The sequence below is a fragment of the Schistocerca nitens genome, chromosome 1, assembly GCF_023898315.1.
Source record: "Schistocerca nitens isolate TAMUIC-IGC-003100 chromosome 1, iqSchNite1.1, whole genome shotgun sequence".
Lineage (NCBI taxonomy): Eukaryota > Metazoa > Arthropoda > Insecta > Orthoptera > Acrididae > Schistocerca > Schistocerca nitens.
This window is the reverse complement of record NC_064614.1, coordinates 271,367,787-271,390,186: the sequence shown is the minus strand read 5'-3', so window position 1 is coordinate 271,390,186 and position 22,400 is coordinate 271,367,787. Positions and strand designations below refer to the sequence as shown.

Below are 22,400 nucleotides of genomic sequence, written 5' to 3'. Positions count from 1 at the left end.
CAGAAGGTACATGAGAATTACAATTTTAATTTTCCCATAAATAAAATAAAAACAATGGCCTTAAAAAAATATACTGTTAAGACCAAAATTGTAATCAGTGATAGTCCTATATTAAAACAAGGCATACATTTTAATTACTTAGGAACATATGTCAGGTATAAATACGAAAATTATTTTAAAAAAGTGCTAGCAAACATGCCGTACAATAAACAGATGCCTAAAAATTAAACCAGAAAAGAAACACGAATGAACTTCTACAAAATTGTAAACGATAAAAATATTTGGAGATAGTGTGTTGATGGATTACCGAAGGAGAGGACCCCAAGAAGAGAGCTGTACTGTAGGCCTAAGCGAAGGTAAGATCCGGGAAGACGGTGTAAATGATGGTCGGATATGTTTTGAAGCCGGATCAGCCAACATTACCTAATAAACGGTGTGCAGAAGAAAAAGGGGACGAACTTACATATTTGTGTTTCTGTAGTTGTGCTAATATCGAGCGATTCGCGTAACAACACGCACCGTTTCTACGAACGTACGTCGGTATTCATTCAGCTGTTTCAACCGTACAAAATGAATTCTTTTGACAATGTAGTGCATATTGTGAACGTGATCTACAGCTCAATAACGCACATGTTTCTAATTGATAGGTATCTATAGCGAAAGAAAAAGCAGAAATGTACATGAGGAACATTGAAATACAAATAGAACAATACCAAGATTGAAACTTCCTGGCAGATTAAAACTGTGTGCCCGAGTTCGAGTCTCGGTCGGGCACACAGTTTTAATCTGCCAGGAATTTTCATATCAGCGCACACTCCGCTGCAGAGTGAAAATCTCATTCTGGAAACATCCCCCAGGCTGTGGCTAAGCCATGTCTCCGCAATATCCTTTCTTTCAGGAGTGCTAGTTCTGCAAGGTTCGCAGGAGAGCTTCTGTAAAGTTTGGAAGGTAGGAGCTGTGAGTACCGGGCGTGAGTCGTGCTTCGGTAGCTCAGTTTGTAGAGCACTTGCCCGCGGAAGGCAAAGGTCCCGAGTTCGAGTCTCGGTCGGGCACACAGTTTTAATCTGCCAGGGAGTTTCATATCAGCGCACACTCCGCTGCAGAGTGAAAATCTCATTCTGAATACCAAGATTTATCACCGGAACAAATCTTAGTTACTTGCATTACGTTTTATTGACAGAAACGAAAACTACTATAACTATACTTCGCGTTAACTGATGTTTTCCTGTAGGAGAAATGCATCAAGATTATTCGCTTTTAATGTTTTGTTCATACAGTTAATTTAATGTGTAATCAGATGTTATCTCAAATCTCTCATTTTTCTTCTCGCAGCGGTTACTGCGAGATCTTTTTTTCTGATTTTACATCTGTAATCAGTGACTTAAAAACCAGAACATACCAAGGAGGGATAAAACTGACCACTCTTTTACTCAGTGTGACCCAAAGCCATGTTTTTTTATATTCTTGTGTTTCTCTCCACCTACGCTGACTGGCTAACAGTGGTGGTCCTTTAACTATTGCTCCAGCGAAACTCTGATTCCCGGTAGGCGACCAGAATTTACTGCCATTGTGTAATAAATCGTTGCTAAAATTTTCCCAACTTCCCTACCTTCCCCTCCAACCACCGATAAAAGTGCTAATAATATAGCTTCTACCTGACACTATTGCTATTTTCAACCTGAGGAACTTCTGTCAACTGATCATCATTGCAAATACCCATCTATATTTATTCTTTACGTAACATCTCGGGTAGTAATCTCGCATTAGAGTATACAAGATTTCTCTGTTAATCATAATTCTTGAATCCATTTTTGATCGCTGCTGCTGTTATTATTATCATTGCTTCTAATAAAAAATAGGACATCTAACTAACAGTAAAGATATTCTATAACCATCTCTTCAATACCGTGTCGCTACTGTCTCTTCTTTATATTTGGTCTAGATTGCATTGGATGTGAAAAATTATCCTCCATTCGTTCTTGCATTGTCACCTCTTCCTTTGACGTCCTGCTAGTGATTCGTAATTTGTGGTTCTGTATGTTTACTCCCTAAAAATAAAATAGAGGGCTGAGATAATGTTAATCTATGTGCCTACGGTAGTACTAAACAAAACAAAAAACGTGAAATACGAACGGAAAATTGGAAGCCACCATCCTTTTCCGCCAATCTCAGATCTTACAAATCAGCTGCTCTCCTTCCTTTTTGTTGGTTGCTCTGATTTTATATACCCCTTGTCAACACCTGCAATACAGTCGACATCCTTTTTCTCCCTGGAGTAACAAAACTGCATGTCTTCTCCATTCTTGGTCATAAGTACATCGCGATAAGCAAATACATCGTTCGATAGTATTCATGGAAAGTTATACTTTTCGATTTTGAGTGACTTCAGCAAATCCGAAAGCGGTTTTTAGTTCCAGTTTTCTGCACTTTTCACATCCTTTTATATGTCAAGTTGGTATCTTTCCTCTCCCAAAAATGTGGACTTCGGAGGCTCGAAGCTTCTCTGTTATTCAGTTTCATTTGGCGCTTTTTAAGCACATCGAACAAAACTTTAGTAACTCCCAGGAGGCCTCATGTTAATTTCGTGTACCGCTGCCTCTGGTCTTGATAATAGCCTGATTTCGGAGAGGACGAAGATCACAACTTTCTTCCATATTCAGCTGAAGCCACTCATTAAAGACTGCACCTCGTAGAGCGGCCGACTGTGTGAATTTTGATGGTTACATTTCACTAGCTGTTCCAAATGGTCCAACATATTTTACAAAGAAGAACTCGCACGCAACATCTTGCACATGTTGGGGTTAAGCGCCAAACTGAACCGTCGATGATGTCAACCCCATGCGTCATTTTAAAAGAGGCGAACTCGATACTTATCGGACCGCACTACACACCTCGAATCCAAATCCTAATTTGTTTGATCTATTGCCCTGCACCTTTATGTTCCACCGTAAGCAATGGCTTTTCTCGAGGTACAGACTCCAGGAGTTTAGTACATGCAGTTTCCTTCACAATTTTCGCTCAGAAATTGCTCGAGTGATCCTACATTTACTGGCAGCAGCAGTTTCTATCGAATTTGAAAACGATTTGTCACTGAGAAGATACGCAGCTTGTCTCAGTTTCCTGTCACTTCCGATTTTCTGCCACCGTAGCCGCGCTCGCTAATGCACTCCTGAGGAGGCGAGCCGGTTCGTGTACTGCTGGTGGATGAAATTACACTGCCAGTATTTGGCCAGTGAGGTGAGGCCAGGTAGTAGTGCAGAGGTTCTGATCACCACTGTCTGCGCCTGTCTCCTGGATTAAATTTCAAATCTCTCCGCATTATTTATGAAGGGAGCACACGTGACGTTGTTGATGGTGATCTGTCCGTTGGATGTTGTTGTTGTGGTCTTCAGTCCTGAGACTGGTTTGATGCAGCTCTCCATGCTACTCTATCCTGTGCAAGCTTCTTCATCTCCCAGTACCTACTGCAGCCTACATCCTTCAGAATCTGCTTCGTATACTCATCTCTTGGTCTCCCTCTACGATTTTTACCCTCCACGCTGCCCTCCAATACTAAATCGGCGATGGCTCAGAACATGTCCTACAAATCGATCCCTTCTTCTAGTCACGTTGTGCCACAAGCTCCTCTTCTCCCCAATTCTATTCAATACGTCCTCATTAGTTATGTGATCTACCCATCTAATCTTCAGCATTCTTCTGTAGCACCACATTTCGAAAGCTTCTATTCTCTTCCTGTCTAAGCTATTTATCGTCCACGTTTCACTTCCATACATGGCTACACTTCATAAAAATACTTTAAGAAACAACTTCCTGACATTTAAATCTATACTCGATGTTAACAAATTTTTCTTCTTCAGAAACGCTTTCCTTACCATTGCCAGTCTACATTTTATATCCTCTCTACTTCGACCATCATCAGTTATTTTGCTCCCCAAGTAGCAAAACTCCTCTACTACTTTAAGTGTCTCATTTCCTAATCTAATTCCCTCAGCATCACCCGACTTAATTTGACTATATTCCATTATCCTCGTTTTGCTTTTGTTGATGTTCATCTTATATCCTCCTTTCAGGACACTGTCCATTCCGTTCAACTGCTCTTCCAAGTCCTTTGCTGTCTCTGACATAATTACAATCCCATCGGCGAACCTCAAGGTTATTATTTCTTCTCCATGGATTTTAATACCTACTCCGAACTTTTCTTTTGTTTCCTTTATTGCTTGCTCAATATACAGATTGAATAACATCGGGGATAGGCTACAACCCCAACCACTGGTTCCCTTTCATACCCCTCGACTCTTATAACTGCCATTTGCTTTCTGTACAAATTGTAAATAGCCTTTCGCTCCCTGTATTTTACCCCTGCCACCTTCAGAATTTGAAAGAGAGTATTCCAATCAACATTGTCAAAAGCTTTCTCTAAGTCTACAAATGCTAGGAACGTAGGTTTGCCTTTCCTTAATCTTTCTTCTAAGATAAGTCGTAGGGTCAGTATTGCCTTACGTGTTCCAACATTTCTACGGAATTAAAATTTATCTTCCCCGAGGACAGCTTCTATCAGTTTTTCCATTCGTCTGTAAAGAATTCGCGTTAGTATTTTGCATCTGTGACTCATTAAACTGATAGTTCGGTAATTTTCACATCTGTCAACACCTGTTTTCTTTGGGATTGGAATTATTATATTCTTCTTTAAGTCTGAGGGTATTTCGCCTGTCTCATACATCTTGCTCACCAGATAGGAGAGTTTTGTCATGACTGGCTCTCCCAAGGCTGTCAGTAGTTCTAATGGAATGTTGTCTACTCCGGGGGCCTTGTTATGACTTAGGTCTTTCAGTGCTCTGTCAAACTCTTCACGCAGTATCATATCTCCCATTTCGTCTTCATCTGCATCCTCTTCCATTTCCATAGTATTGTCCTCAAGTACATCGCCCTTGTATAGACCCTCTATATAGTCCTTCCACCTGTCTGTTTTCCCTTCTTTGCTTAGAACTGGGTTTCCATCTGAGCTCTTGATATTCATGCAAGTGGTTCTCTTTTCTCCAAAGGTCTCTTTAATTTCCCTGTAGGCAGTATCTATCTTATCCCTAGTGAGATAAGCCACTACATCCTTACATTTGTCGTTTAGCCATCCCTGCTTAGCCATTTTGCACTTCCTATCGATATCATTTATGAGACGTTTGTATTCCTTTTTGCCTGCTTCATTTACTGCATTTTTATATTTTCTCCTTTCATCAATTAATTTCAATATTTCTTCTGTTACCCAAGGGTTTCTATTAGCCCTCATCTTTTTACCTATTTGATCCTCTGCTGCCTTCACTATTTCATCCCTCAAAGCTACCCATTCTTCTTCTACTGTATTTCTTTCCTCCATTCCTGTTAATTGTTCCCTTACGCTCTCTCTGAAACTCTCTACAACCTCTGGTTCTTTCAGTTTATCCAAGTCCCATCTCCTTAATTTCACACTTTTTTGCAGTTTCTTCAAGTTTAATCTATAGTTCATAACCAATATATTGTGGTCAGAGTCCATATCTGCCCCTGGGAAACGTCTTACAATTTAAAACCTGGTTCCTAAATCTCTGTCTTACCATTATATAATCTATCTGATACCTTTCAGTATCTCCAGGATTCTTCCATGTATACAACCTTCTTTCATGATTCTTGAACCATGTGTTAGCTATGATTAAGTTATACTCTGCGCAAAATTCTACCAGGCGGCTTCCTCTTTCATTTCTTAGCCCCAATCCATATTCACCTACTATGTTTCCTTCTCTCCATTTTTCTACTCTTGAATTCCAGCCACCCATGAGTATTAAATTTTCGTCTCCCTTCACTACCTGAATAATTTCGTTTATCTCATCATACATTTCATCAATTTCTTCGTCATCTGCAGAGCTGTTTGGCATATAAACTTGTACTGCTGTAGTAGGCGTGGGCTTTGTGTCTATCTTGGCCACAATAATGCGTTCACTATGCTGTTTGTAGTAGCTTACCCGTATTCCTATCTTTTCATTCATTATTAAATCTACTCCTGCATTACCCATATTTGATTTTGTATTTATAACCTTGTATTCACCTGACCAAAAGTCATTCCTCCTGCCACCGAACTTCACTAATTCCCACTATATCTAACTTTAACCTATCCATTTCCCTTTTTAAATTTTCTAACCTACCTGCCCGATTAAGGGATCTGACATTCCACGCTCCGATCCGTAGAACGCCAGTTTTCTATCTCCTGATAACAACGTCCTCTTGAGTAGTTCCCGCCCGGAGATCCGAATGGGGGACTATTTTACCTTCGGAATATTTTACCCAAGAGGACGCTATCATCATTTAATCATACAGTAAAGCTGCATGCCCTCGGGAAAAATTACGGCTGTAGTTTCCCCTTGCTTTCAGCCGTTCGTAGTACCATCACAGCAAGGCCGTTGTGGTTAGTGTTGCAAAGCCAGATCAGTCAATCATCCAGACTGTTGCCCCTGCAACTTCTGAAAAGGCTGCTGCCCCTCTTCAGGAACCACACGTTTGTCTGGACTCTCAACAGATACCCCTCCGTTGTGGCTGCACCTACGGTACGGCTATCTGTATCGTTGAGGCACGCAAGCCTCTCCCCACCAACGGCAAGGTCCTTGGTTCATGTGGGGGGGGGGGGGTGTCCGTTGGATAGGGACGTTTAACTGTGCGATCCCCTTTGTTCTTATTCGAAAGGAGTTGCTAGGTGCTAGCACCGGATTTCACCGCTTAGCTCCTCATTATCATCGTACAACACAAACTGTCCTATACGCGCATTCGTTACACTCTTCTACACGCTACCGATACATATACGACACAGATCTCACGTATCTGTAAGGAGAAGGGCCAATGCGTGCAGAAGAAGAACAGCCTTTTCGACAGACCGCTGAACCTACCCCGTGAGATATACCAGCCAACACTGCCATACGGTATTTATATTTAACTACGTTTTCCAACACGTGACAGGAATAGTAGAGCATCCAGTAATATACTATGAAGGAAAGTCTGTTCTATACATGACTTTGTAATATCTCCCATTTTAGTCCTCTTACACTTATGGTCCAATTTCATCCCAATTTCAGATTTTTTTTTTACTTTTATTTTTCCTTATATTTGCACCACCAGTTACCATTTGCATCCAGCTCTGATGATTGTCACTACAACTAGAACCTCCTTTAAGCGTTTTCATGTCTCAGCGTTATAGCACGCAATTTTATAATACTTTTATCTTATTTCGGACAATTTTTTGTGTAAGCCAATCTAAAGATGCCTGAATCAGGCGAAACGCGTCGTTGTAAACAAATAATAAACACATCCCTGGAACGAAGGCTGACCTTTCATTTCTTCATTTACATTAAGGATCTTTTTACATCCACTGTTCTCATGCTATTTTATGTGGCTGTGAATGGCGCACCATTTCTTGTAGACAGATTGGACAGTCCGTGTTGATTCACCAATATCATTCAAACTGTCGTCATGGTCACCACCAAACTTGGTAGTTCTGTTCTGTCATTTCATCAGGTCACCAAGTTGCTCCATCTTACTACACAGATTCCATACAGCCAACTGGCACTAAAGAAATTCCCGGTGAGCTTATAAAATAAACAGTGTAAGAGTTCGCGATTAGAAGCTAATTGAAATCAACTAAGGAGACAAATGTCATTTAAACGAGTATTGTGCTTCTGGCTTGAATTCCTGCTCGTTTATGGTCCAGAAGTTGAATTCACTGCCGGTGGTCTTCAAAACTCAAGAAAAAGTGCACTAACTGAACACCATTGCTTGAAAAGTTGCTGTTGAGTATTGTACCACAGGGAAGCAAGGGAAAGGATGTTGTTATGGATGGCCGGTATCCTCTTTCTACAAGACAAATGCACATGTGGATTAATTCGGTTCTTTATTTACATGAACTGGAACCATTTACTTAACTCGAATAGAGTCGATGTTTGTGGTACTAGTTCATCAGCAATAGTCCCACTATAGTCACTAATTTGGTCGCTGTGTACTGTCGTGGCTGTGACGAACTAAACCCGCTCTGCGAGTAAACTGATAGACGCCACCTGGATGACTGAGTGAGGAGGCGATTTTGAGGAATGCACTGCGAAATTGATGTTGACGAGAATAGAGCTTGAAAGCAATAATATCTCAGAAAACAAGATAAAAATCACTTTATCGAAGCAGAACTGCATTTTTTACAACAGGTAGATTTCTCAATAAAGCCCGTCTTAAAGTTGACCTGAAACAATCCCAACCACACTTGCTTTGGCAACTAGAAACTTTCAAGGTAATCCCTAACAAGATGATAAAACAAAATCCTCCACATCAGTCGGCCGGTGTGGCCGTGCGGTTGTAGGCGCTTGAGTCTGGAACCGCGTGACCGCTACGGTCGCAGGTTCGAATCCTGCATCGGGCATGGATGAGTGTGATGTCCTTAGGTTAGTTACGTTTAACTAGTTCTAAGTTCTTTGCATGCCTACTTCAACCAGTCACGTAACACGATTTTGTATACATCTCTGTGACAAAGCCTCGTTGTTGCTGAGTTGTATAAAAGACAATTGTTTCACCTGTAGCCATTTGCATTTCGCAGTTGAAAGCTGGCAACAGCTCTGGAGCTGTCAAGGATCTTCTTTCGCCGACTTTACTATAGATACGCTTAATGTTATTATTTTACCGAAGGTACATGTCTCATGTGGAGCGCTGATGGGACATAAACAGATGCACTTATCGGACAAAGTCACTGCCGCTGTGTATGTCACTGAGAAACAATGACAAATTCATCTTTCGCTCTTGTATTCTCATCTCTTCTGATTTCCGACGCCGCTTGGGGTAGGCCGCCCTAACCTTTTTACGCCTTCCTGAACATATTTACATCATTTCAGGGCGCTGTCCCATCGTTTTCAGGACGTTCTGTAGGATCCTAAACCATGCGTTCAGCGAGTGTCCGGCGCCTCTTTTCTATCATTTTATGTCAATTGGAAACTAATAAATTCATCAGAGGTCTCATTTGATCCCATATAAACATCTCGCACCATACCACCTGTCTCATTTGCTAATCGGGGTTATATAACTTCTTGAGATTCTGGGCAAAGTCAGGGCCACGCCATCAACGTGTACTATCGTGTTCCGTGACCCATCAGTCAACGTGATCATATTCCAAGTCTCGCAGGTTCAAAGTGGTGTCTCTGGCCCTCGCTAATCTCTGCGCCTGTCACGTGCGGTGAACAGAGATATACGTCTAATGCAGTGGGTTCTTGATGAACTCGTGCTTCTTAATGTAAGGCTCACCAGTTGCTGTTGTCCAACTCTGACCTGTGTTAGTAGTTTGCAACATTGTAAATCGTTTAGCTATTGTCATTATCCACTGTAATCCCAGTCGTTTATGTTGCCTTGTGTGCTTGAAACCTCTCTGTGTTCTAATAGAATGGTAATCCTGGCTGGGACTGCCTGCTGGTCTGATCTCCTCGACTGCAGAATAGCTGTCTGATTGTATACGTTCTGAAAAGAACTGTAATCCAAGCTGCTTACTGTTTCGTGTGCACAAACGGAGTCTGACTCAATATTATCGTGTACGCAGGTGTCCACCCTTTTAGAGGGAGCAGCGACGAGTACCTAAATTTTCAATTCTGCTTTGCTTTCTGAATTTGCTACTTGGTGAGAGGCGGTTCGCATAGCCTGTGCAGCGGCTCAGCGCATGGTGCTAGGCTAAGTACTGTTCTCAAGGTAAGGACTGCTGACGGATGGATACTTTGGTGAGCGTCGATCACCACCCTAAACCAATGGAAGCATGGGAAAGCCTGACATGGGAACTCGGAAGCGGACAGCCAAGAACCAGAGCTGAGATGCTTCTCCCTCCCTCCCTCCCTCCCCCTCACCCCTCTCTCTCTCTCTCTCTCTCTCTCTCTCTCTCTCTCTCTCTCTCCCTCTCTCTCTCTACGTTGCTGGCTCATTATCCGACAACACAACCTTTTCCTACTGTTCTACGATCCATTCGGAACTTTGTTCACAACGACCAGCTACAGACGTATGGTGTCTTCCTCAGGTGCACCATATCTCTTCCTAAACACGCAATAAATGCCGTCAGGGTTTTACCAGATTTTCTCTATTTTCATTTGAAACTATCACTCGCTGGATGCACACATATTCGCCTATTCTCGCTCCATGATGCACACGAGAAACACATTCGACTCGCCAACTGACTTCGAATATTATTCTGACATATATTCACCACGCATCTTGATCGCTGGAGTACCGCCGACACCTAAAAGAATATCCGCCGTTAATTTAACAAACACACACACACACATGAAAATGAAGTAAATGACCAGCCGAAGGTGCGATGATGGCGGATTTGGAAGGCATGGGGTGAGTGAGTGGGGATGGGGGTGTGGGCGGAGGAATTCAAGTATTTACGTATATGATAAATTTATGCAAAACTATGTACAATATGATGTAAAACAACTTGGTGGGACACACATTAACGTCCGTATAAGATATCCGTTAACATAGAATGTAACCGTTGCACGACATAAACATAAGCTACTGATAGAGAGCTTTAGTCTATCTTTAATAATAGTACTGCGTATGAACCATGAGGCTGGGAGAATGAAAGCAAATAAAACGATTGCCTGTTGTACATCACACAAGGCTGGCTCCATTCTATCTCGCCAGCTGGAGTGTGAGTCTGTCTCCATACAAAGGGAGAAGCTATTTTCACACATTGCTTACTCGGAAGTGGTCAAAAGGGCGTGTGGTTGTCAAGCCTCGCATGATAATGACACCAGTTTCTCCCGTGGATGAGTGGACCCTCAAAAATGGCAGAAGCAACAACTAAATATTTCACTTGCACCAATCTAATCTGTTCTCTTAGGCTTCTGCCTAACCACACCCTCGGAAATCTAGACTTATTCGGAAATGAACAGCCAAATATTTGTGCCAAGCAAGAAATATGAATGTCATTACTACTCGTTCCACTCGCAGCAATTTTGTCCTTCGTTTAGCAACTAGACGGAAGTCACAAAACGTGAGAGACTCTTTCCTTAGACAGCGCACTCTTTTATGTAAATAATATCTAATACTACAGAAGTACTTGTATCACATTCATACGGAAGTAACAGAATGTCTAATTCACATCCTGAACCGCTACGTTATGCCGAAGACACGCAACTTCGATGTTTTTCATCTTAGAATCTCGAGAACGCTTTAATCGCCAATGTTACAAGAAGCGACACCAAGGGTGACGTGTCAATGATGAATCTTCAGTGTACTGTTTCCTTGAAACTGCACACTGCAAATTATTACACAAAAACAGCGAAATACGTCGAAATCAATATGGCATCTGTCGCATCGAGTGACACGTCATTCTGACGTCACTTCCCAGTAAGCTGAGCATGTCGCTAGCATCTCACCCACACTAACAGTTTCGGAATCTAGTGCTGCCAATAGACCTTCAGCATCACAGAGCAGAGATACGTGAAACATGTTTGGTGGCAGCGACCACATCGGAAGCTCTCATGCACACTTGTCAACCAGCTAGTTGTACAACGCTGGTTTCTGAGCACAGAACTCCAGCGTGGCTGCCGGTTCCTGTTGACTCCATCGTCCGCCATACTGCGGTCAAATGGAAGGTTTTCAATGGTCTACACATGTTGCTGGTACAGATTATTTACCTATCTGTGGTTATAAAACCCATCTCATTTACTGTAATCGTATATGAAACAGAGAACTAGAAGACCAGCACATTATTGCAGTACTTCATTACAGGACGATGGTACAGACAAAATAATTCCATGCTTGAGATAAACTAAAAATTTTACAATCTCTCTTGTTTTTCCTGAAAATGGTAACATAAACTTTAATTCTGCAGCAATACACTGGAGAGCCAAAAGAACTGGTGCACCTGCGTAATATTGTGTAAGGCCCCGCGAGCACGCAGAAGTGCCACAACAAGAAGTGGCATGGACTCGACTAATATTTGAAGTAGTGCTAGAGGAAATTGACACCCTGAATCCTGCAGGGCTATGCAAAAACAGTAAGAGCAGGAGAGGGTGGCGTTCTCTTCTGAACAGCACGTTGCAAGGCATCCCAGATATGCTCAAAAATGTTCATGTATGGGGACATTGCTGGCCAAAGGAAGTGTTTAAACTCAGAACATATTCCTGGAGCCACTCTGTAGAAATTCTGGGCGTGTGGGGTGTCGCATTGTCCTGCTGGAATTGCCCAAACACGTCGGAATGCACAATTGAGATGAATGGATGCAGGTGGTCAGACAGAATGCTTACGTACGTGTCACCTGTCAGAGTCGTATCTAGACGTACCAGGGGTCCCATATCACTCCGGCTGCACACGCCCCACACCATTACAGATCCTTCACCAGCTTGAACATTCCCTGCTAAAATGCAGGGTCCATGGATTCATGAGCTTGTCTGCATAACCGTACACGTCCATCCACTCGATACAATTTGAAACGAGACTCGTCCGACCAGGCAACATGTTTCTAGTCATCAACAGTCCAATATCGATTATGACTGACCCAGGCGAGGCATAAAGCTGTGTGTCGTGCAGTCATGTAGGATACACGAGTGGGCCTTCGGCTCCTAAAGCCCATATCGATATTATTTCGTTGAATGGTTCGCACGCTGACACTTGTTGATGACCCAGCATTGAAATCTGCAGCAATTTGCGTACGGGTTGCACTGCTGTCACGGTGAACGATTCTCTTCAGTCGTTGTTGGTCCCGTCGTTGCAGGGTCTTTTTCCAGCCGCAGCGATGTCGGAGATTTGAGGTTTTACCGAATTCTTGATATTCACGGTGCACTCGTGAAATGGGCGTACGGGAAAATCCCCACTTTATCGCTACCTCGGAGATTGTGTGTCCCATCGCTCGTGCGCCGACTACAAGACTACATTTAAACTCATCTAAATCTTAATAACCCGCTATTGGAGCAGCAGTAACCGATCTAACAACTGCGCGAGACACTTGTTGTCTTATATAGGCGTTGGCGACTGCAGCGCCATATTCTGCCTGTTTACATATCTCTGTATTTGAACACTCACGCGGTTCAAATCCCCGACCGGCCAAACTGTTTTAGTTTTTCTGTGATTTTCCTAAATCGCTGAATCAAGTGCCAGGACGGCTCCTTTGAAAGAGCACAGCTGATTTCCTCCCCCATAATTCCCTAATCCGAGCCCTAATGACCTCGCTGTTGACGAGATGTTAAACGCTAATCTTTCATTGTTCGTTCGTCCCTTCCTTCTTCAATCACTCTGTCCCAGGAATGTGGCGTTCGCATCACAATACCTGTCTGCCGCAGTTCACTTCATGAATACATTCGCGACAGTGCCACACTCGCATGGAAAGCGGTAAACACCTGGCTGTTGGTGATCTACATCTACGTGATTACTTTGCAAATTCATAACTAAGTGCCCGGCAGAGGATTCAACGGCTCACATCCATTTCTTTACCGTTCCACTCCACAACAGGCGCGGTAAAAACGATACATTTGATCTTTCCGCGCGAGCTCTGATTTCTCTTATTTTATTGTAGTGATAATTTCTCCATATATTGTTTGACAACAATAAGATATTTTCACATTCACAGGAGAAAGCTTCTGACTGAAATTTCATGAGAATATCCTGCTGCAACGAAAAACTCTTGTTTTAATGAGTACCACCGTATTTAGAGTGTCACATCCGTGGCACTCTCACTCCTACTTCGCGATAATACAAAATGTGCTGCCCTTCTTTGAACTATTTCGATGTCCTCTGTCGCTCCTATGTGGAGTAGGTCCCACACCGCCCACCAATACTACAGAAGAGGACAGACAAGCGTAGTATAGGCAGTCTCTTTAGTAGACTTGTTACGTTCGTAAGTGTTCTGCCAAGAACCTGCAGTCTAAGGTTCACCTTGCCCACAACATTATTTATGTAAAAGTTCGAATTTAAGTTATTCTTGCCGGCCGAAGTGGCCGTGCGGTTAAAGGCCCCTGCAGTTTGGAACCGCAAGACCGCTACGGTCGCAGGTTCGAATCCTGCCTCTGGCATGGATGTTTGTGATGTCCGTAGGTTAGTTAGGTTTAACTAGTACTAAGTTCTAGGGGACTAATGACTTCAGAAGTTGAGTCCCATAGTGCTCAGAGCCATTTGAACCATTTTTTAAAGTTATTCTTGATTGTAATCCTTAAGTGCTTAGTTCAATTTGAAGCCTGCAGATTTGTGTGATTTACCGTGCAACTGAAATTTAGTACTCATGAGGATGATCACACTTTTAGAGTCAATTACTACTTTTTGAAACGTGGAGGTGTCTGAATCATTTTTCAGTTGGTTTTGATCATCTGATGACTTTTTAAGATGGTAAATGACAGCATCATCTGCAGAAAATCTAAGAGGATTGTTCATATTGTCTCCTAAATCGTTTATATAATTCAGGAACAGCAGAAGGCCTATAACACTTCCTTGTGGAATGCCAGATATTACTCCTGTGTTATTACATGACTTTCCGGCAATTACTACGAACTGTAACCTTTCTGAAAGATCGTCTTTAACGTTACAAAGAAGACTAGAAGGTAATACATTGGACATCACGTTTCCACAGCAGTCTACCGATCTCTCCGGATATTAGGCCAGCACAAAGTAAATAAGCGATTGCATGTGATGTTGTCACGAGACAAGTAAATATTTTGTCTTCATAATAGGCACTATTTGTCGTTTCTGCACTTAATGGCCTCTATTCCGTATGAGTGTTGTTGTAGATTAATCTGAAGATGCGATTCATTAGCGTGAAATAAGTTGTACCGCGATCCCACAATGAATGAGTATTGGCGGATACAAACAGACTCAACAATTTTTAGGAAGTCTTACCACAATTTTTAAGAAGATATTTTAATTAAGTAAGTGATTCTTGGCTTCTATTTTTCGGTCTCACTTTCAACCTCTTTTTAATGTGTTTTTCGTTTTGATTGTAACGCCCATTCAGATGGACCATCTGAGAACCCACTCCGGATCACTGTTCATACGTGTTGCAATTCTTCGGCGCGGCTCTCATTGTCTGAAACTGTTCGAGCTCCATGGCCCAGAGTATTTAGGACCGATTTTCTTTCTAAGGGATCGGGATGGCTCGAGGCTCTTTCTCAAGTTCCGATGTGAATTTTATACTGGAATTTACAGAGTTTAAATGTTTTAGGAACTCCTCATTTCTTTTCATTCCATGTCGTCTTATAGAAAACACATTGTAATGTAATAAAATAAAATATTATTTGTTTTGTGGCTATTAGTGTAATGTAATAAAGTAAAATATGAGCCGTGACTAATAGAAAAAAGAAACACACATTAATGCAATGGCTCAGCATAAAAGAGAAGTAACTAATGTAGGAATATTATTAACGGTGTAATATGTTGTTTAATTTAGCCCGACGTGTATAAGCACTCAGTAAACTAGCTCAGTTCTCAAGGTAGTTACGTAATCGTCGATACATCGTGGTTTCGTCTCGATTCCCCAATATAAGATAACAAGATAGCATCTACAAATGAAATCCTATAATGGAACTGGAATCCTGTGGCCAGACCTTTTCTGCCTGGGATGTTATCTCGTTATATAAAGAAAATTTGTAAGTAAAATTGTTAAATTATTAGTAGCTGCCTCCGCTATCGTGGGACCTCAACTAAAGTTAATTGTCCTAACCAACGGCACGTCTCGTAGATGAGCTAAAACAAAAATGTTAAAGATTTTTCTAAGATGGCGCCCAACAATGAAATTCTTTGTTAAGGCCCATATCTACTTAAGACAATAAAGGTATCAGATTTACAATAGATTGACCACATACACAAATTCTTTTGACAAAATAACCATTATATTTTTCGGGTTTTAATACAACTTACATTATCAGCTGGTACAGCAAGATGAGCTTTACACAAGAACGTCCTCTTAGGTCCGAATCCAAGCAGATAAGATAAGCGAATGGCAATGGAAAGATATTTCATGCATAGAAGCCCAAGAGTCCATGGAATAACACGTCCATTGTAGTTGTATCTCTTCTTCTTTGGCGTACTTGTCGATTATTTATAAAATTGGTCATAATATTTAGTTCACATTTTTTTAACCCCACTCCATCCAGGAGAAACAGTACAACATGGTCAACACATCGTTAGCATTAAATCGGTTTCAACTTGACGGATTCTAGTGTCTTTGTGTCATATCGTAGAAATTTTGTATGCAAAATGGAAACAACAAGTCGGCTGACCACTCGGAAACACACCATCACTGGGACGCAAGCCTGCAATCGCAAGAGACCAAGGGTGTTCGAAAGTGACCGTCGTTTGAGTAGTTGCAGCCGGCCTAAGTTGGCAGCCATGAGAGGGAGTGCTTGTCGTGTGCAGGGACCTGTCGCAGACGGCCATCACGCAGCTGCCCACCAGCGGCCTGGGGGAGCTCCATCGGCTGCGGCTGGAAGAGGCGCCCCACCTCACCACCATACCCTCCGTCTACAGCTTCAGGGTGAGTACGGCGCACGGCTCACCAGTTCAGGCCAGCTCCCCGCTTTCCACATCTGCTTTGCTCCACCAAATAAAAAATTCTTAACTCAAAAACGGTAGCGTACATTTCCTGACATGTCAGCAAACTGTCATCACCCAGTAGTGCAACACCAGATCTGGTACGTCCAACTTCCTGGATGTACATCTGCCTAACACTAAATCTTTCTCATCTACTCCATTTCAGGCATACTATGGCGAAAAAAACTGCACTGCATCCTGCGTCTTATGCAGAAACACTGAACACGTTGTTCTTGACGATTCCTTGATGCATCGAGTTTAGTCCTATCAACCATTCTCTTCTTTTTTATCAATTTGCGATACGAATTACTTTTTTCGGCAGATCGATCCAGTGCCCCCTCAGTACTCATTCGATCCACCCATCTAATTTTCAAAATTCTTCTGTAACACAAAATATCAAAAGCTTTCATTCTCTTCTTGCCTGATCCTCTTCTTGTCCACACTTCACTTGCCTAAAAGGCTACACTGCATACAAAAATTCGCTTGGAAGATACTTCCAACATAAGTGAGATATATGTGTACCAAGTTTGGTTAAGTCTTAGGAGTAGAGTAGATGTGGAACATACTTACACACGCATACAGACACACACACACACATCCATTTTTAATATATTTGGGTTCAAGATACATACTAACACTTAATATGTCTCTTTGCTTTGTGTGTCTATTAGCTATTACTTACACATATACATTCCACTCCTTGCACTGTTAGACACAGCCAGTGAAGTGTCCAATATTCAGTCCAGATGATGAGTGCAGATATTGCGTCTCAGATTGTTTAATCTGTGCATTAATCATCAAAGTTACCCACACGCAACAAGTGTCCAAGCACAAATATCACTCTTGCTGTAGACTTCTCCCAGCCCATGTCGATTCCATGTATAGGTATAATTCTAAGATTTTGTCCAAGAATTACTAATGTACAACCAATTACTCATGTATTTACATATATTAGTGAAATGGAAACAAAATTAATCATTAGTGTAGACATTTCTTAAGTTCATGATGGGAAAATAGTCCCTTTATTTTGTTGGTTCTAGGACAGACTAATAAGTAGCTTCCTTCACGAGGAATTCTGACTATTTTATAAAGACCTAAGTTACGTAAGTGCCATTTACGGTCCTTACATTGGAGAAGAGAGGATTTTGGGCAAGTTTTCAGAACTATAGTATATATCTGATATCTCTATACAGCCTAGCTTCGTATCATAATAAGTTTTTCTCAAGTGTGCTTGTTCTATAAGTGCGACTTAACTTCGCTTTACTCTATCTTCCCAAGAGCATTCTTCTCACTTAGTTGTGAAACAACATTTGTTCAATTGTTTTGGTTTTTTGAAAAGACGCAGAAGGTCTCAAAACACTGGGGTCTACAAGACACCTTGCGAGACAAACAGTAAGCACTGTGGAACAATGCAGGAAGGAGCAAGAGACGTTTTATCGCCTACGCTACCCCGAAAACTCTGCTTTAGCTGAGCGTGCTTTAGAAGATACACAGCGGATAAAATCAGCGAAACATCCGTCGTGGCTCACACAAATGGCCTTTGGTATTGTGTAATTAAAGAAGGCATTGAAATAAAAATCACTGACAACACCCTAAATAGAGAGGTTGGTCTGCATCTCAGCACAGCGTGGAATCCAGCAATCGTGCGGTTGACGCAGGCGTATCGAAAGCACATATTTCTACATAATAACACACATCCACTTGAAGTACAGTATGAAATTCTTCTGTACAGTACAAAACAGATGGCTTCCCCTGCTGTCCGCATGTCGGCCGCATACCGTAAATTAAATAGGGAACGAAAAGTAACTTAGCAATAAACATATAAGTGTTGGTTTACAAGTCAATAAATATTAATTGTAGTTTTAATTTCTTGATAGTTAATACTTTAGAAGCGTAACAGATAAGTTTCCGATTTGACGGAAATCATGATGCACTTGTTCACAAAAGGAAGGTAGCTTTGTATTGAACGAGGTTCCGGACTTGCAACCGGATGAGGTCTACATCTTGCCGCAGTACTTCGATTGATAACCATTTAACCTTCATCAGGTGAGTTTCACGTTGGACATTCATTGCTGGTGCACGTCACTGACTTTGTACGAAAAATTAGTGCGGTGGCGCAGGCGCATAGGTTTCCGCCGCATGACAGCCCTCTACCGAGTTTAGCGTTGTTTGTCAAATGTTGTTCCTTTTGAGGCACACATGAGCATCGCGTAATGCTGAAAACGCATGCACTTCCTCCGCCGAGCTGTGGGACCGCGCAGTTGGAATTCAGTAGTAAAGATAACGAAATGAACTGTAGCTAGACGTGCCAGTTGGCGTAAAATTTTATCTTTGTGAATAAATTAAAGAAACCACACTGTCGCATGGCTTATAAAGCTGAATGCCGCCATCGAGATTAATAAGATCTCCCGTTGAACCTATTTCCACAGATTCCTTTAGAATTGGAATTCCAGAAAGATTTTGTCGTGGGCAAGATTTTCTTGAGACGACAATGCATAGAGTGCCTCGTAGTGACACAGTGCTCAGCTATGGGTGACTTGTATTGTATGGAACTGGGGACCCAGAAACGACGGAGAGGCTTCGTCCCCGCCATAGCCCTCAGTGGTTCACAACTGCACAACAGACTACGGCGGTCCTATCACCCCACCGCTGACCACACCGGACCCAGATTTACTGTGCGGTTCGACCCTCAGTGGAACCCCCCGGGGAACGTCTTACTCCAGACGAATGTAACCCCAATGCTTGCGCGATAGAGTAATGATGGTGTACGCGTACGTGGAGATATTGTTTGCACAGCAATCGCCGACATATTGTAACTGAGGCGGAATAAGAAGAACCAGCCCGCATTCGCCGAGGCAGATGAAAAACCGCATTAAAAACCATCCACAGACTGGCCGGCACACCGGACCTCGACACTAATCCGCAGGGCGGATTTGTGCCGGGGACGGCACAACTTCCCGCCCGGAAAGCAGTGCGTTAGACCGCACGGCCAACCGGGCGGCCTATGGGTGACATACTGTGCAGAGAAAGACAAGTGTGATGATGTTCTGCGCACCTTTCAAGAATTGTGAGTGTGATCTGATCAATGTAAGCTTTGCCACATTGACGTGGTATCCTACAGGCTACAGCCCTTCGCAAACTGAAATCATGCATTATCAAGCCGACAAGAGCAAAGATCTTTGTAGGTGGCCGAAATGTTACTTTAACAAAGGTTTCTTTAGGACTCTTCCTTATTTAGATAAAATGTTGCCCACGTATGGGAGGAACTTCCTGGATTTCAGTCACTCCTTCTCTTTTTCATCTTGTGAGTTCACATTACTTGTCTTTAGAGGTGTCCTAAGATTAGATGGGTAGATCACATAACTAATGAGGAGGTATTGAATAGAATTGGAGAGAAGAGAAATTTGTGGCACAACTTGACTAGAAGAATGGATCGGTTGGTAGGGCATACTCTGAGGCATCAAGGAATCACCAATTTAGTATTGGAGGGCAGCGTGGAGGGTAACAATCGTAGAGGGAGACCAAGAGATGAATACACTAAACAGATTCAGAAGGATGTAGGTTGCAGTAGGTACTGGGAGATGAAGAAGTTTACACAGGATAGACTAGCATGGAGAGCTGCATCAAACCAGTCTCTGGACTGAAGACCACAACAACAACAACATAAATGTCCTAATCTGATGTGGAGAATATTCATAATCTTTCAACACAGGTTTTGGGTGTTCCAGCTCCTTTGCAGTGAGTCTTCTATCAGACATTTCGCATAATAAAAATGGCTACTAGTTTTATTAAGACAAACGAAGCTGTTTATTTTAATATCCACCTCTGCGCGCTTTAGATACGAGAACAGTTATTCGAATGCGTAAAGGTTCGTGAAACATTTGTCGTAGCAATGCAGCAGACTGGCAAATGGCAATAGGCCGTGATCTGTCGTACAAATCCAGCTTTCCTGGAGAGCTCTCCATACAAACACGCGGTAGCACACGGTCCCAATTGATGTATTTCCGCCCCTCCCCACCCCCTTCCCTACTTTCGTTGCCGCTAAATGCAACGTCATGTCAAATTCTCGATATTGCTGAAGTCTGCTGGAAAGAGTTTAATTGAACTGTATTTTTTAGTAAATATACGACGCAGTGGAGAATTAAAGCGCAGTTAATTGCATTTGCGATGTTTTTCGCCACCGTTGTGAGAAAAAATTTTATGCGCCGTGTGCGTTTATTGCCTACCCCGCTATATTCGTTTCCGTCACTGTGCATTGATTTTAACAAACTGCGCTAGCATGCACTGAAGCAATTTGGTTGATTAATCTGCCTCCAGCTTTTTGTTATTTCAACATGGTAAACTAATTGGACCGTGCTTACAAGTGTCGTAGAGCGATAATGCGGGCCCAAGAGAATCACCCTCGCACCTGCCACCTGTGTAAGATCTTCAAGTTAGTACGCTACATCTCAGAGCTCCGGGTCAGACAGTTCAGAATCTAAGAAACAGGGAGTGACCGAGCGGTTCTAGGCGCTTCAGTCTGGAACCGCGTGACCGCTACGGTCGCAGGTTCGAATCCTGCCTCGGTCATGGATGTGTGTGATGTCCTTAGGTTAGTTAGGTTTAAGTAGTTCTAAGTTCTAGGGGACTGACGACCTCAGAAGTTAAGTCCCATAGTGCTCAGAGCCATTTTCTAAACTGTATACCTTAAGAACAATGAGCACTTCATCTATGATACTGTGAAATAAATGTATTCTACTGCAAGCTCTTTGCTTTCCATATTTTGGGGTTAGGTGTTAGTCGACCACAATATTATTGCACCTGTGAGTCAGAGCACGTCGCTCGGCTTATCTAGTGTTTTTATCGTAATATTTCACTAGGAGACGCTGAACCACTTGACAGTATATGCACAACCGTCCTCAAAGCATTCACGGTACGATGTGTTTTCCTTAGTCACCACTGTACTTGTTTATTGTAATGTTAACGCGTATTTTCACTGACGGCCACGGGAGAAAAGTGCAATAGTATCGTAATCGGCTAGTAGTATGAACCAAAACAAAAACTATCCAGTAAACATGGGCTCTACAGTGCATACCTTAAGAGCTATGATCACTTGTTCATCTTCGCTATTGTGAAGTAAATCTCTTCTACTGCCAGATCTTTGCTTTCTATATTTTGGGAGGAGGTACCATGAACCAAACCAAGAAAAAATCGTCTAGTAAACATAGCCTCTAATATATATGCCTCAAGAGCTATGGGCGCTTGTTCATCTTGAAAAATGAAGAAACCGCAGGACAGTTGCTTAACCCACAATCTTTTATTGGGTACACGACCGGTTTCGGAACACGTCCCATCATCTGGTGTAAACTGTAATAATAAAAATATTTTCTGTTCCACAAGAATGGGAGGGATCCTCAAGTCTGAAATATCAGATAAGGCACTACGCGGTTAAAATTTCAAAATTAAAACAAATTAATAGAGAAAACATGACGTTACTTACAAATAAAATCTCTTAATAACCTCAGATCATCCTCACCCTACCGTTGTCATGGAATCATACGTTGCGTGTCAAATGAGTAAAACGGATCCAAAACAATCCAAAAAACGGACAACACGATCAGACATCAAAGGTTACCAAAATAATGAAACATACACAATGCAATAAAAATGGGGAGAGGGGGAAAAATTACATATTGCGTGGATTTACGAACTTACAAAAGTCCCAAAACAGCCGTTCCCACGTGTTGCGCAACCGGGAACACATTATTTTACAGTTTACACCAGATGACGGAACTTTAAGTGTTCCGAAACCGGCCGTGTACACATCGGAAGATTGTGGATTATGCGACGGTCCTGCGGTGTCTTCATTTTTC

General features: G+C 42.2%; 1 protein-coding gene across 1 annotated transcript in view; it reads left to right on the top strand.

Moving 5' to 3' along the window:
- LOC126242682 (thyrotropin receptor-like) overlaps positions 1 to 22,400 on the top strand; it is a 706,981-nt gene that overhangs the window by 419,770 nt on the left and 264,811 nt on the right. Inside the window, exon 8 of the mRNA XM_049948112.1 lies at positions 16,375 to 16,492. Within this exon, the coding sequence (XP_049804069.1) occupies positions 16,375 to 16,492 (118 nt within the window). The remainder of the gene's footprint in view (positions 1 to 16,374; positions 16,493 to 22,400) is intronic.